This window comes from Aspergillus versicolor (assembly GCF_001890125.1).
Source record: "Aspergillus versicolor CBS 583.65 unplaced genomic scaffold ASPVEscaffold_12, whole genome shotgun sequence".
Taxonomy (NCBI): domain Eukaryota; kingdom Fungi; phylum Ascomycota; class Eurotiomycetes; order Eurotiales; family Aspergillaceae; genus Aspergillus; species Aspergillus versicolor.
The window spans coordinates 638,869-654,091 of record NW_024467535.1 but is presented as its reverse complement, the minus strand read 5'-3'; the positions used below and the strand labels follow the sequence as shown (position 1 = coordinate 654,091).

Sequence of the window (15,223 nt, the reverse complement as noted above, 5' to 3'; positions counted from 1 at the left end):
TCGACTAAAAAGCCCTTTCTACATTGCATTATATGCCAAAAGATTAATTGTATTCGGCCTTGGATACCCAACTGCCCATGCAAGTGAGCCATGTTGGGTTTCGCTCCATGGATTAGCAACGGGAGAGGATCGCGATCCATACATCGTGATCTAAGAAAGACCCCGCTCGAAGGCCTGTAATCTGGATCAATGGACTAAATTTCCCGGCTTGATGTCATGAAACTGAGAACCTTGGTCTGTGGGCAGTGTCCTGAAAACCCTATTGACCTTCTGTCTGGTTTTGGCTATGGAGATTATAGACTATGATTAGTTGACACAAATCCCTTGACTACACTCCATTTCTCGCCACTCTATGATCGTTTCGAAAGCCCTATGATATCTTGCCTTGTCTCATTTTGTTATGCGTTGTTTTGTTCATCACGCACTAATCGAGTTGAAACTCTTCTCCCCAGTCGCGAGTATTGTGGAGAACCTGGTGAATGCCAGGTTGAGATATGAGATCAGCAGCCCAGAGAACAAGGCCGAATACCGGAAGACGTGGCCTGGAGTGGTCTGTGGCTGTACGGCAATGACCGGTTCAACGGGGACGTGGATGGATCCCTGGGCTTCGCCATCGGCTAGGAGGGATATCCCTGTTAGAGAAAACCATGGAGATAAATAAGATACGCTGCATACCATTATAATCGATCTTCAAATCCACAATCGGATTCCCCCCCGCGGCCCTCCTCACATGCGACAGATAAACGGCACTCATCAGATGAACGGGGATATCATGGTCCGTCAGCGGCGAGGACAAGTCCGCCTTCGATCTCTTCCCGTTGACAAAATCAATCGCCTCCTGGAGGATGCCCCTTTTGATGTTCTCCGAATACAAGCCCGGCTTATCAGTCTTGTAGCGTCTGTCTAGGTCATCCACAGAGTAAGAATGGAACGGCGCCGTCTCGTTCAGCAGATCAGAGTTCCGGAAAACATGCACCTCAAAGTGGTTGTCGCTGCCCATTTTCGCCGTGCTGGGGACAGACCGGTCGTGCTTGTCGTTGGCCTGCCGGGAGTCAATCACGACGGTTTGTAGGGGCCCGCTTTTGATCTCGTGGAACTCGTGCTTCACGCGGCCGATTCCCTTGTATAGATCCGGACCGGCTTTCAGCCAGCTGCGCCGCGTGGACCCGTTGTGTTGGAGGTTGATCTGGGCGAGGGCGATGGGGTGCTTGCCCTGAAAGAAGGTGACTTGGATGGCCGAGTCGATCTCGCCCATGTCCTTTGTGAGCCGCATTAGGTCTGTCTGGGTGTAGTGGTTGAAGTCATTGTAGTCGGTGCCAAACATGCTCTTGTAGTCTTTGTCGTTGAACGAGGTGAGGAACCCGTTTGGCGTGATGAAGCTGCTGACCACCTCGGCGCGCTCAGGGCGCTTGGTCTCGCCCCAGCCCATCCTCATGAGTAGGTAGCACATGTCTAGGAAATGGTAGCCGCTGTGCGAGACCTTGCCGTAGCCGTGGCTGAAGCTGTGGTATGTTTGCTCCACGATCTCCGGTGGCATGCGCCACATGCCGTCGCAGTGGGTAGAGATGATGTTGGTGACGGGGCAGTTTGTGCGCTCGGCAACGTCCTTGATCAGGTCGAATGTGTGATGAAAGCCCGGGTGAAACCGGCGTTGGCTGTGGATCTGGAAGAACGTCTTCTTCGTCCTCTGCAGCTCCAGATATCTCGCGTGGGTTTCCTCAAAGTCTTCTGCGATGCCTAGCGCTGCGGAGGCAGAGGTGCAAGAGCCCGGACGGGTTGTCACGGGCTTGTCCATGACGACGTGCAGTCCCTCGCTGATCGCCCAGAGGCTGTAAACTTTGTGGACAAGTGGCTCGGTGCTTATTATCACGACTTGTATGCCCAGGCGACTAATCACCTCCCAAAGTTGCAGCCGGATGTGAGCGGGAATATCGGAGGTAAACGGTTGGACGAAGACTCTCTCGGCATGAAGGGCTTTCTGGGCGAGGTACTCATTGAGGGCCCTGCGGTTGTTTTCGATATCGACAACGGCACTTAGCTCCGCACGCCCTTCAGCTCGCAGGACGCCCAGGTGGGGGATGTAGGCCCTCTTTGCGTGAAGGCCTGCCCCGACGAGGAGGAACTTGACAGGCTGGGCAGGGACCTCTTCAATGGTAGCAGACGGCATTTTTAAAGATAACTTTTGAGATCTATTGAAAGCAAGATAAAAGATAGAACAAGGAAGGTGCGAGAAGACTGGATCGACTGCTTCTTTTTGGGAGCGCAGATCTCGCTCGAGCAGGGGCGCTTTTATAGAGATGGTCCTTTATTCCGACTATACCAATAATATAGCTACCCAGGGCTTCACTTTAGTGGTAACTAGCTTTGTAGCACCAAGCACCCTAATGGTCTAAGGGGACCTTCCGGGCCGAGCCGCGCTTGTACTACACGGAATTTACTATCTCCACTCCAGAGTCCGTAGTGGCGTTGTCATCAGAGTTTGGTTTGTGGCTCCTTAACGGCGTAACTTTGCGAAATACTCAGCTTACGGTGCTGAGCCTGAATCTGATGAATATGTTACACACCGATCCTTCTCTATGGTATCATAAGCATCTGCTATTGTGCAGCTAGCACACCATCCTGACGACCTGGAGACCGGGGTAAAGTCGGTGGCTTAGTGCTGATGTACGTATCGGGCTGAAGCTGACGGCGGCTTGTTTGCCTCGATCTGAAAATATGGAAGAGGGCTGGCCAGTCAAAAAAAAAAAAAAAAAAAAAAAAAAAAAAAAAAAAAAAAAAAAAAAAAAAAAAAAAAAAAAAAACCACATTCATGCCGTTAATCTAGTTCAATCTAGTCTAAACAACCGTAAACCTCGTCTCCCTCCGCACCTCAGCCGTCACACCCAGCAAATGCTCGCGACTAACCCTCGAAAACACAACGTAATACGCCACCCACGCTGTGATCCCCGATTCCGGCGCGGGGACGACATCGCCCCGTTTCAGAAAACAGAATGATTTCGAGATATGCCTTGCCAGATCCGGGCGTCGGCTCGCAAGATCCGCACAGACGTCGTCGGACTCGAACCGCCCGCCAGATTCGACGGGGATGAAGACCATCTCGCAGAAGTATTGCGGGCCTTGCGTGAAAGGATGGGATAGGGCGCGGAGCCGCTCGTGGTCGCGGAGAGAGGAGAGGAGGCCGAGGCCCCAGTAGTCGACGCCGTAGACGGACTCGACGGCGGCGGTTTCTTGGATGCCTGGGGGGCGGGGGTTGATTTCGATTAGCCAGGCGTAGGGGTCTTTGGTGGGGCGTGTTGAGCGGGGGGTTAGGTCGATGACTTCGGATGTGGTATGTGGGTTTTGTACGGAGCCGTATTCCATGGAGGAGTTTTGGACGCGGGCTTCGAGGTGGTAGATTCCTGTGGTGAGGCCTAGCCGGGTCAGGCTCTGGTGCAGGGATGTGTGTAGGAGATCGATCTCCGCGGACGGGAGCTTCGAGGGTAAGACATTGCCCAGCTCGATGAAGGAGGTGGGCGTATGGGATGAAGAGCCCGCGCTAGAGACATCTGCGGTCTTGGGGAAGTCGTCGGAGATCTCACAGAAGAGAACCTCCCCCTCAGAGAGAACAAAGTTGATGTCGACTTCCGGGCCATCGCAGTATTGCTCAAGCACGACTTCTGTTCCGTGCCGGTCTTCATTGACGCCCTGGAAGGCGCGAGATAGCTCCTCGACCCCATCGATCTTGAACACACCCTCGCTTAGAAAGCCCCTACACGGCTTCACAATGAACGGATAGTCCAGGTCCCCGCGTTGAACAACCTCCAGGGCTCCGTCAAGACTATTGACAAGATACGCCGGGCGGCCCTCTGAAACACCCGTGCGATACTTATCTGTAGCAATTTCATAGGCCTCGGCGGGCGCAGTAGGCAATCCTAAACGATCAGCAGCCTCCGCAACAGCAACCTGGTACGAATCACAAAATGTAACGATCCCGTCAACCTTGCGGTCGGCCAAAGCCTGCAACACTCGATCCCGCAGTAGCAACGGTGGCTCTAGTTCGACAGGCAAAAACTCCTTCCGCCAGTGAGCGTACTTCGGGCCCTGCAGCCAGTGGCCGTCAACATCCAACACAACCATATCGACGTTCAGCGCTCGCGCGGCCGTGTAGATACTTGCTGCAGTGCCCCCATGCTCGGGGCTACTGCGACCTCCTTCCACGATTGCCAGAGTTCTACGCGGTGCAGGGGCATCCAGCACCCAAGGGAACGAGAGCCGATTGGCGAGTTCTTCATCGAGGGCTTGGAAGACTTCCCGATAGTTATTGGACTCTGTAAATCCGATGGGTGGCCTAAGCAAGAGACCGCCGACTGCGCTATTCATAACCGCATGCAAGACAGTCTGGACGCTAGGGATTGATGCGTGCGCGTCGACCCGAAATGGTCTGAGCGATTGTTCCGGCTGGCCAGCAAAGAACGAGACGACGGCGTCCACAGACTCGAGATCGATCAGCCGCAGAGACAAAATGTCACTCCGCGCCAGGTACCCCGGCTTAGCGGCGAAAACAAATCGGATTGCACTGGTTTGTTGCCCCTGGGCGGCGGCGGCGGCCTGTAGCGCTCTATGCAAAAGGGCTGAACCAGGCCCGTGTTCGCATCGCGTCCAGGCAATGGATTCTGATTCGGATGAAGCGGAGGCGGAGACCCAGAGCTCTACAGCCTCATAAGTTGTAGGCCAGGTGTGAATAGGAGCAGGGGCATTTTGCGCAGCTTGCAATGTAATGTCGACAGTCTGCCACCATTCTGCTGACGTCGCTCGCCATTGGAACGTGTGATAGGCTAGGGTTGCTTGTTAGTCTCGACAGACGACAGTGGACGCGTGCAGACTGGCTGGATTACCTTCAACACTGCCCCAGCACGACTTGAGCTGACCAGTTTGGGTCATCTTGCGGACGATAATGAGTGAAAAGAATCTGTCAGAAAAAAAAATCTAAGCTGGGAGTTTCCGTCATGGTTAAATGGACAAAGCGATTTGCTTGGCGCACTAGTCAGCGGGTGATATACAGCTAGCTGTGATCACGAGTAGCCCTGAGTATCTCAGTGTTCCAGTCTGATGTACGTTAGCGTAAATAAAATATATCAGCTTCTGTAAAGATTCTTTTGAAAAACTGCTTTCATCTTGTATTCTTTGCATTTAGCAAACCTGCATTTTATGAACCCGATATGAGCTGACAGACGTACCTTCACATTATTTGAATATCAAACTTCTATTGTATCTATGCAAGCTCAGTACTAGTATATTGAGGCCTTCAAATGTCCAAGCAGCTTATACTTTCAATCCCCCATGTTGACTATTTAGTACTTCTTGTGAGCTGCCTTCGCGGAGTGGGTCTGCTGGCACCGAGCGGAGTTCTCGGAGTAGATCACACTGCGTCGGAGTGACCCACTCCGACCCACTGGATCAGCTCGGGTGTAACCCTAATTGCATCGATACAATACCCGTAATTGTAATCTATCGCATCTGTGTATCTACTTTTACTGATGACTGCAACTGCCAATCTATACCTGCATGTTTACGCCCTATCTACATGAGTAAACCGAACATAGAGAGGCGTGATATCCCACAGGTGGAAAATCTTCAAATCCTCCCCCCATGTTTTCGAGTCTGCGGTCAACTCCAGGTCGAAATTCCACACGATCCGCGCAATGATTAGCTTCATCTCCGCAAGGGCGAGTCTGTGAGAACGGGAACGATGTGTTAGTATCATCTCACTGGGTATGCCTTGGAAAGCGAAAGAGAAAAAAAGAGAAAAAACGTACGGTCGACCGGCACAGCTCCTAGGCCCTGTTCCAAACGGATGAGTCGCGGACTTGACGTCGTCCTTGTACTCTGGGTCCCCCAGCCAGCGCTCTGGCCTGAAGAGCCGTGGGTGCTTGAAGTACCGTGGGTCGTGGTTCATACAGATCGGAGGGATCGCAACTCTCGCCTGTGTTTAATTAGAACAGGCCAAATCTTTCCCATTTCCAGGGACGAAAGGAGTACTCACCCCTCCCGGCACATAATGCCCCGAGATCACATCTCCTCCCTCAGGAACAACCCTCGGCTGGGACGCCGGCGCCGCAGGCTGGATGCGCATCGACTCACTCAGTGTCGCAGCCAGATACGGCAGCGAAGCCACAGAGAGGAAGGTAATCTCTTCTTCGCTCTGGAATCTCCCGCGCACTTCTTGAGTAAGTCTCTCCCAAGCACCCGGATTCTTAAGCAGATGATAGATCGTAAAATCCACTGTCGTGGCCAGATTCTCGCTGCCGGCCATTATGAGCACGCCGAACGTCGCCCGGATCTCGGGCAGCGACATGTGGACTTTCTCTGGATCGTAGGGCAAGATGAAACTCATAAAGTCGCTTCGGTTGTTCGAGGCGCTGTCCATCTTCATGCGTTTTTCTACGCGCTCAGAGACAAAGTGGGCGTGTTTGGCTCGTTGCTCGAGAAGGGTCTGGGGGAGGAATGCGTCGAGGAGGGGTTTGATATGTGGGAAGTAGCCGATTGCGCGCTTGAGAGATGCATGCTTCATGACGCTGCCAAAGAGACCCTCGACCCAGGGATGGTATTTCTCTTCTTCGAGGCCGTGTAGCGATTCGCCGAAGGTGAGGTCCGCGATGATATCGAAGGTCAGGAGGGTGAGCCAGAAGACGAGGTCTTGGGGTTTCCCGGATGTCTTGGGCGCTGTTGCATGTTTGTAGAGTCTGGTGATGAGAAGATCTAAATGGCCCCGGACGATGTGCTCTTGCTCGCGGACGGCTTTTTCGGAGAACCCTGCGTTCAAGGTGCGGCGGTAGCGGGCATGGTCGGCGATATTGGGGACTGTGACGATGTTGTAGGCGCCTTCGTCGGAGGGGACGACGACCTTGGGGTCCTTGGTCGGGAGCTGGTGGCCGCTGCGGACGGTGTAGATGCCTTGCCAGGCGGAAGCGGTGTTGAAGGAGAGTTCGTTCGGGAGGACCCGGACGACGTCGCCGTACTTGTCGTGGAGTTTGCGGTAGATGAAGGGAAGGTCACCGCGCAGTTGGTGCCAGACGTAGGGGATTGGGGTGCCGCCGTGCAACTTGGGGCCGGGGAAGCAGGCGAGGGGGTGGAAGTAGAGATTATAGGTCACAATGCTCGCTAGGTAGACGATATACTAGAGGTCAATATGTTAGTACTGGGTCACCTCAGAGAATAGAGGGCAAGCCTTACTATAGCCAACAGAGGCTTAGCCAAGGCTATAACCGTCTGGAGAGAAATATATGACAGGAGAGGGCTGTCCCAGTGGAATGTGGTCGCCATGACGAAGAGAGCCGTTACATGCACTTACTGATGGAGTAGGTAATAGACATCTGGGCAACTGGACTTGGGATATCTTATACATATCACTCAAACCATGCCTCTCAGGTATGAGCAGTGTATGCAGGTGGCATGGTATGGTAGCCTAGAACGGTAACGGTATTTCATCTTTGATACGCCGTTTCTGTAATACGCAACCTGCCTGGATGGCGAGAGCTGAACAAAGACTAGAGATGAGATGCAGGGATGCCCTCAGGTCTGGCCCATGGCGTGATTGAGATCTTCGCAGTCCAGTCTCGAACTCAGAGTAACCCGAGTTGTCTCTCCAGGCCCTAATAAAAGAATTCCCGGCGCTGAGCTTCAACACCAGACAAGAGGTTTCAAACAGCCGTAACGATGTCGCCCTCGAGGACCAGCATCGACCCGCAAGTGCAAGATGAACACGCCCGAAAGGTCCTGCAGCGCCAAATCGACGGCCTGCCTGCTTCCTCGCCGGCCACCAACAGCAGCAGCGCCAGCGCCAGGACCGTCTTCGCGTATGCAACGCCATTCGACGTATTGCTCATCGCGGCCAGCACCCTCTCCGCTATCATTGCCGGCGCGCTGAACCCGCTGCTCACAGTCATCTATGGACTCTTCGTGCGCTCGTTCCAGGATCATGCGGATGGGAGGGACACGGGTGCCGCCTTGTCTTCTAACGTCTCGGAATTCACTCTCTACTACGTCTACCTAGGCATTGCCGAATTCGTCTTCATCTATATCGCCACCGTGGGCTTCTACCACTCGGGCGAGCGCATCACCCGCAATCTACGCCGCGCGTATCTGAAAGCGACCATCCGACAGAACATTGCCTTCTTCGATAGTCTGAATGCAGGCCAGGCCACCACGCATATTACCTCAGATATGAATGTCATCCAGGAAGGAATCTCCTCGAAGATCGCACTGTGCCTTACCGCGCTTGCGACATTTATCTCTGCCGTCGTGATCTCGTTCATCATGTACTGGAAGCTCGCTCTGATTCTGATTTCCACGGCGGTCCTCCTCGCAGGCGCAGAGTCTGTAGGTGGCATCTTCGCCGTCAAATACAGCAAGCAGAGCTCGGCCGCACTGAGCAAGGGCTCCGCGGTAGCGGAAGAAGTAATCAGCTCCATCCGCCATGTAAACGCATTCGGGATCCAGAAGGTCATGAGCCAGCGGTACGGGGCGCATCTAGCAACAGCAGAGAAATGGGGCGTGAAGACGCGTCTGGCGATCGCGGTGATGATTGGCACGATCAATGCAGTGCCGTATCTCAGTTACGGGCTGGCGTTCTGGCAAGGCTCGCGGTATGTCGTGAGCGGGGAGATGAGTGCGTCTTCGGTGGTCACGACGACTATGGCGTCGATTATCGGGGCATTTGCGGTGGGCAGGGTTGCGCCGAGCGCGGAGTCGTTTATTCATAGTATTGCCCATGCTGGGGTGATTCTTAAGGCGATTGCGCGGCGGTCACCACTGGATCTGTTTGATACGGAGGGGAAGCAGTTGGCTAGTGTGCTGGGAGACTTGGAGCTGCAGAATGTGAGCTTGGTTTATCCGTCGAGACAGACGGTGGAAGTCCTCAACCGGGTCAATTTGCAATTCCCGGCGAACAAGGTCACGGCGCTGGTTGGGGCGTCGGGGTGTGGGAAAAGTAGTATTATTGGGCTGTTGGAGCGGTTCTACGAGCCGACGGGGGGTGTTATCAGTAGGTCTTTCTGTCCTTTCCTTCATAGTCTATGCTGACTATGGCGTCAACAGCATTGGATGGGCACCAGATCAATGACTTGAATCTCAACTGGCTTCGACAGCAAATGTCCTACGTGAACCAAGAGCCCCTACTATTCAATAGAAGCATTTTCGCCAACATCCTTCTTGGTCTGAAAGATCCAGCAGGGCCAGGCTCGGAGAAGGAAGCACAGAAACTAGTGTATAATGCTGCTCGAATCGCCAACGCGCACGACCTTATCACGGCGCTGCCCCAAGGCTACCAGACAGAGGTAGGGGCGAAGGGGCTCCAATTGTCAGGCGGGCAGAGACAGCGGATCTGCATTGCACGAGCGGTTATCAGTAACCCTAAGATACTTCTGCTGGACGAAGCGACCTCTGCTCTTGACGTCAGGTCGGAGAGAGCTGTGCAGTTAGGGCTGGATCTGGCCGCGAAGGATCGGACCACGATCGTTATTGCACATCGCCTGTCGACTGTTCGTAATGCGGATAGAATCATTGTCATGTCTCATGGCTCTGTGTTGGAACGGGGAAGCCACGATGATCTGATTAGCCAGAAGGGGGTCTATGCCCGGCTTATCGAGACTCAGCAACTCGGGGGCGTCCCAGAGGAAGAGAAAAACACAATACTCGAAGAAGAGAACATGGATGTGGCCATCCTAGACGAGAAGGCTGACATCGTATATGTTAACGAGCATCATCCGGAGCGTAGAGAAGTCGTCGCAGCTGAGACGCATACAAGGCCCACATTCAAGACATACCTTCAAGTCGTAGGCAGGCTCAACAGAGATGAAGCTCCTGTCATCATCGCCGGCCTAGCGCTTTGTATCCTTGCGGGATTCGTCATTCCAGCGTAAGTCTCCCTTTGCCTCTCTATACTCAGGCAGCAGGCACTGAGTCCAACAGCCAATCCGTCTTCTTCGCCGAAGCAATCACCGCCGTCTCCCTCCCAGCATCACACTACCCCAAACTCCGCGACGACGTCAACTTCTGGTGTCTCATATTCCTCATGATCGCCATCGTCGCCTTCATCGCCTGGGTCGGGCAAGGCATCTGCTTCTCCTACAGCACCGAGCGCCTCGTCCACAAAGCCCGCGCCGAATCCTTCCGGTCCATCCTGCGCCAAAGCGTCGCCTTCTTCGACACAAAAGACCACTCCTCCGGCGCGCTGACCTCCTTCCTCGCCACCGCGCCAACAGACCTAACAGGCCTCAGCGGCGCCATCATCGGCGCAATCCTCACGTTCGTCGCGACCATCGCGGCGGGAATCGTCCTCTCGCTCGCAATCGGCTGGAAACTCGCGCTCGTTTGCACGGCTACAATCCCCGTCGTCACAGGCTGCGGCTACATCCGGCTCCGCATGCTCGCGCTCTTCGATAGCAAGGTCCGCAAAACCCACGAGGAGGCAGCCATGTACGCCAACGAGATCGTCACCGCGATTCGCTCCGTCGCGGCTCTCACCCTCGAAGCCCACGTGCTGGAAGAATACAGCGTGATCCTCGCAACACAGGCCGCGCGCTCACTGCGCTCGATCCTCAAGGCGTCGACCCTGTACGCGGCGTCGCAGTCATTCACATTCTTCGGCGCCGCCCTGGCCTTCTGGTTCGGCGGGCGACTGGTCTCCAGCGACGAGTACTCCATGCTGCAGTTCTACATCTGCTTCGCCGCGCTGATTTCGGGCGCACAGGTTGCCGGCGCGGTGTTTTCCTACGCGCCGGATATGAGTAAGGCGTTGCACGCGGGTGCTGATCTGAAGACGCTTTTCGATCTTGTTCCTGCTATCGATACCTGGAACGATTCTACTTCTGGTTCTGGTACCGAAAGCTCTGGAAGGATTGAAATTGTCTATGCAAGCTTCCGTTATCCAACGCGACCGGAGAGGTTAGTTCTAGATCGGTTCAGTGTCTCTATCCAGCCAGGGCAGTACGTGGCCTTGGTTGGCGCGAGCGGGAGTGGGAAGAGCACGGTGATCCAGCTTCTCGTGCGCTTCTTTGATCCAACAGAGGGGAAGATCTTCGTCGATGGGCAGGATATCTCCCAGGTTAATGTCAATGAGTATCGCCGGTTGGTGTCGCTGGTCAGCCAGGAGCCGACGCTATACGAGGGTTCGATTCGAGACAACCTCGTGCTGGGGACGGAGCGGGACGTGAGTGGAGAGGAGATCGTGCAGGCATGCAAAGAGGCCAATATCTACGAGTTTATTACGTCTCTGCCGTTAGTTCCCTATCGCTATTATAGACATTGGACAACCCTAACTGGCTAACCTCACAGCGACGGCTTCGCCACGACCGTTGGCACATCGGGGACGCTGTTGAGCGGTGGCCAAAAGCAGCGGCTCAGTATTGCCCGGGCACTGCTTCGAAAGACCAAAATCTTGCTTCTTGATGAAGCAACGTCGGCGCTGGACTCTGAGAGTGAAAGAGTCGTCCAGGAGGCCTTGGACCGCGTCGAGAAGCAGCGCACCACCATCGCGGTCGCGCATCGGCTGAGCACAATTCAGCACGCGGATCTGATTTGCGTGCTTGACCAGGGACAGGTCGTGGAGAGGGGCACTCATGCGCAGTTAATGGGGAAGAGGGGGGCGTATCATGACCTCGTTCAGATGCAGAGTTTGGAGCAGCGTCGGACATAGATCGTAGTTTATAACCCAGACGATTATCAACCAGAAACAGTTTACTATCATACACTAGAACCCGTCAGGTTCTTCCACGGGCTGAACATGAACCAAAACAGCTCTATCCAGCGCGCCAAATCCCTGGAATATCTCGGCCACCCATATACAATTGGCGAACTCAACTCCATAGCAAACTAGGCATGACCAGCTAACGAATATATTTCTAGCATGTCAATCGCCTCCACTTCCACTGAGGAATATAAATTCTGTGTACCATGCCATAACCGTACAATTGCCAAGGTGGAGCGTCTTATTGCCCCAGCGAGTGATGCGACGGATAGGGTTACTTTTGGTGGTGTTTCTTATGACCACGATCTTGCCTAGGGACGGCCTGTTGCTGTTGGCCCAGGGAGGAGAATGTACTAATTAAGGATGGAGTGCTGGCCGTCAGTATTCCCGATTCTTCGGCCGTTGTGGTGTCTTTAGCTTGAGATTTGCAGTGCTCCTCTTCAGCAGATGTATTTATTTTCGACCTAAGCAGACAAATTTGGAGTAACTGGATAAAGTCTTTCTTGTCCTCATTTTACCCTGGAATTAACAAAGCGGGGAACAGAAGGTCCCCCGCGTATTTTGCCGATCTATAAGCAGTTTAAACCCATTGGTGGGATCGAAGTTATACCAATGCCGTCTCCGCTTGGAATATGGCCCGATGGGTGTTTGATATTCATATTTATTTATTTGATCCCCTACTTTGCCTACTCTACGACTCTACGCCACTGCAGAGCCACAACTGTATACTCTTTTGCAAGATGCGCCTTAAATACACAGTCCACCATGCCAGCCAGCTGCTCCTATGCTCTCTCCTCCCTGTAATTGTCAACGCCAACCGGTCCCAGACGCGCCTCCATTCCGGCTGGAAATTCTCGCACTTCCCAGAAACCCCAGACGGCATAACGTACAGCATCCGACCAGACAACGAAAACGAGAACCTGGTCGAGCTGCGCGACTGGATCTTACCAGGCGCAAACCCCTTCATTGCTGATCCAGCAAAGCACTACGAGCAACCCGACTCTCCACCAGATATCGACATCCCATATGTCAACAACGACTTTGACGACGCGAATTGGACATCCGTTACCGTCCCGCACGACTGGGCGATAGCAGAGGATTTCGTGAGCGACGATGAAGTCTCCGGAGATATGGGCCGGCTACCAGTTCGCGGAGTTGGATGGTATCGGTACAGCGATCTTTATTTCCCAGCGTCCGAGCAGAATGCGAACCATTCGATTTTCTTAGACGTTGAGGGGGTCATGGCGTATTCCATGGTCTGGCTTAATGGCCATCTAGTCGGAGGCTGGCCGTATGGGTATGCGAGTTACCGGCTTGATCTCACCCCGTATGTGCGCTATGGGGAGGAGAATGTCCTTGCGGTCCGCGCGGAGAATCCGCAGACAAGACAGTTCTCCCGCTGGTATCCTGGTGCTGGTATCTATCGTGATGTTTGGATTACGAAGGTTGCGAAGACGCATGTGGCGCTGTATGGGACTGATATCAGCACGAGAGATGTCTCGCGAGACAGAGCTACCGTTGATCTTGCTGTTACGGTGGATAACCAGAACAAGTGGGATGCAGGTGTTAGAGTTGTTACTAACGTCCATGAATATGTCTCTGGAAGGGTTGGGCGCAGAGTTGCGGCATTCTCTAATCAGACGCTCCATCTGAGCCCTGGAAAGTCGTCGTCTATCAACAGCTCCGTCACTATCAAGAATCCCTCGCTCTGGGGCCCTCCACCAACCCAGAAACCGAACATGTACATCGCCATCACTCAACTATACACCAGGAACCAGCTGCTAGACCAATACTCGACCCCCTTCGGCATCCGCAATCTCGCATACTCTCCCACACATGGTCTGATAGTCAACAACGAGCGAATCCCCATCCAAGGCGTAAACCTACACCACGATCTCGGAGCCCTAGGAGCAGCATACAACCACCGCGCCGCAACCCGTCAGCTCGAGATCCTGCGCGAACTGGGCGCAAACGCAATCCGCACGGCCCACAACCCTCCAGCACCATCCCTCCTCGCCCTCGCCGACGAAATGGGCTTCCTAGTCCTCGACGAGATCTTCGACGTATGGGAAGCCGCAAAAGTCGACTCAGACTTCAGCCTCATCTTCACCGACTGGGCCGAGGCAGACCTGCGCTCATTCATAAGACGAGACCGCAATCACCCCTCCATCGTCATCTGGAGCGTCGGCAACGAAGTCCCCGAACAAGTCGACAACCAAACATCAGCCGGCAAGATCATGGCCTCTCTCCGCTCCATCACCCACCAGGAAGACGCATCCAGCACCCCGCCTCGCCCGGTAACAGCCTCCCTCAACCGCCCCGTCTCAAACAGCACCATGGCGGGCAACATGGACGCCATCAGCCTAAACTACCAAGGCGAAGGCGTCCGCTGGGGTCCCGCATACACCCATCTCACCGGTGGAAGCCGCACTTCGCCACAATACGACACTTTCCACGCTGCCCATCCTTACGCAGCACCAATCCTAGGCTCCGAAGTTGCCTGGTCCCTCAGCACCCGCGGGTCCTTCTTCTTCCCTGTCTCGCCATACATCTCCGCACCGGTAAACGACACAAACGGCGGCGGGAACTCCTCCATATACGAAGTGAGCGCGTACGAGGTCTACTCCTCAGACGCAGGATCCACGCCAGACCGCGTCTTTCTAACGCAGGATACGCACCCCTTTGTTGCGGGCGGTTTCGTGTGGGCTGGGTTTGATTATCTGGGCGAGCCGTATCCGTATGATGCGCGGAGTGCATATTCCGGGATCCTGGATCTGGCGGGGTTTAAGAAGGAGAGGTTTTGGGTTTATCAGGCCAGGTGGAGAGAAGATCTCGCTATGGCGAAGATTGTCCCGCATTGGAATTGGCCTGACAGGGTTGGGGAGATTACCCCTGTTCATGTGTTTTCGAGTGGGGATGAGGCGGTTTTATACATTAACGGAGCTCAGCAGGGACCGAAGAAGAGGAAGGGGGAGGGTGAGTATCGCTTTCGGTGGGATGAGGTTGTGTATCAGCCCGGGGAGGTCCGGGTTGTTGTGTACAAGGAGGGGAAGGTTTGGGCTGAGGATGTAGTTGCTACGACGGGCGAGCCGGCTGCGTTGAGGCTTTCGGTTGATCGGAGTGTTATTGCTGCTGATGGGGAGGATTTGGCGTTTGTGACGGTGGAAGTCGTAGACAGTGATGGGAATGTGGTCCCTACGGCGGATGATGAGGTGCACTTTAGTATTGCCAACAGCAGTGGTGCTGGGGTTGTTGTTGCTACGGATAATGGGTTTCCGGCGGACTTCACCAGTTTTGCTTCTAGCAGCAGGAAGGTATTCCATGGGTTAGCCCTTGGGGTTGTACGGGCTGAAGAAGGGGTTTCTGGGGATTTCGTTGTTGAGGTAAGCAGTGATGGGCTTAGGGCTGCGGAGATTACCATCACAGCACGTTGAGTATTCCTATAGAGACACTATAACACTGAATGTGCAATTACAGCAATCTATGATGTAATTAACT

General features: G+C 54.2%; 5 protein-coding genes across 5 annotated transcripts; 2 read left to right on the top strand and 3 right to left on the bottom strand.

Moving 5' to 3' along the window:
- Nucleotides 1–247: 247 nt before the first annotated feature.
- On the bottom strand, nt 248–1,806 carry ASPVEDRAFT_46518 (uncharacterized protein). Its single transcript, XM_040813569.1, has 2 exons — nt 676–1,806; nt 248–617 (listed from the first exon to the last, which is right to left on the bottom strand). Exons 1-2 carry the CDS (start codon nt 1,793–1,795, stop codon nt 418–420), a joined length of 1,320 nt encoding a protein of 439 aa, XP_040672901.1. The 5' UTR covers nt 1,796–1,806; the 3' UTR covers nt 248–417.
- Nucleotides 1,807–2,803: 997 nt separating this feature from the next.
- Nucleotides 2,804–5,266, bottom strand: fmpC (ATP-grasp enzyme fsqD). The gene is made up of 3 exons (XM_040809353.1): nt 5,217–5,266; nt 4,875–5,153; nt 2,804–4,814 (listed from the first exon to the last, which is right to left on the bottom strand). The coding sequence occupies exons 2-3, from the start codon at nt 4,918–4,920 to the stop codon at nt 2,836–2,838; spliced, it is 2,025 nt and encodes a 674-aa protein (XP_040672900.1). The 5' UTR covers nt 4,921–5,153; nt 5,217–5,266; the 3' UTR covers nt 2,804–2,835.
- A 282-nt stretch (nt 5,267–5,548) lies between these two features.
- ASPVEDRAFT_33377 (cytochrome P450) lies at nt 5,549–7,352 on the bottom strand (the record flags this gene model as incomplete). Its single annotated transcript, XM_040810722.1, has 5 exons — nt 5,549–5,711; nt 5,796–5,962; nt 6,023–7,156; nt 7,213–7,238; nt 7,331–7,352. The coding sequence occupies 5 exons, from the start codon at nt 7,350–7,352 to the stop codon at nt 5,549–5,551; spliced, it is 1,512 nt and encodes a 503-aa protein (XP_040672899.1).
- Nucleotides 7,353–7,695: 343 nt separating this feature from the next.
- Nucleotides 7,696–11,674, top strand: fmpD (ABC-type transporter fsqE; the record flags this gene model as incomplete). Its single annotated transcript, XM_040807754.1, has 4 exons — nt 7,696–9,022; nt 9,076–9,895; nt 9,949–11,256; nt 11,314–11,674. 4 exons carry the CDS (start codon nt 7,696–7,698, stop codon nt 11,672–11,674), a joined length of 3,816 nt encoding a protein of 1,271 aa, XP_040672898.1.
- Nucleotides 11,675–12,465: 791 nt separating this feature from the next.
- ASPVEDRAFT_65632 (putative cell-associated beta-galactosidase) lies at nt 12,466–15,159 on the top strand (the record flags this gene model as incomplete). The annotated part of the gene is made up of 2 exons (XM_040815824.1): nt 12,466–12,525; nt 12,553–15,159. 2 exons carry the CDS (start codon nt 12,466–12,468, stop codon nt 15,157–15,159), a joined length of 2,667 nt encoding a protein of 888 aa, XP_040672897.1.
- Nucleotides 15,160–15,223: the final 64 nt, after the last annotated feature.

Bases quoted from the DNA above. Each gene is read 5' to 3' on its own strand.
- ASPVEDRAFT_46518 (XM_040813569.1), bottom strand. From the start codon at position 1,795: ATGGACAAGCCCGTGACAACCCGTCCGGGCTCTTGCACCTCTGCCTCC. The intron at 618-675 runs GTATGCAGCGTA...TATCCCTCCTAG, and splicing joins TTTGAAGATCGATTATAATG to CCGATGGCGAAGCCCAGGGA.
- fmpC (XM_040809353.1), bottom strand. From the start codon at position 4,920: ATGACCCAAACTGGTCAGCTCAAGTCGTGCTGGGGCAGTGTTGAAG. The intron at 4,815-4,874 runs GTAATCCAGCCA...AAGCAACCCTAG, and splicing joins GTGCTGGGGCAGTGTTGAAG to CCTATCACACGTTCCAATGG.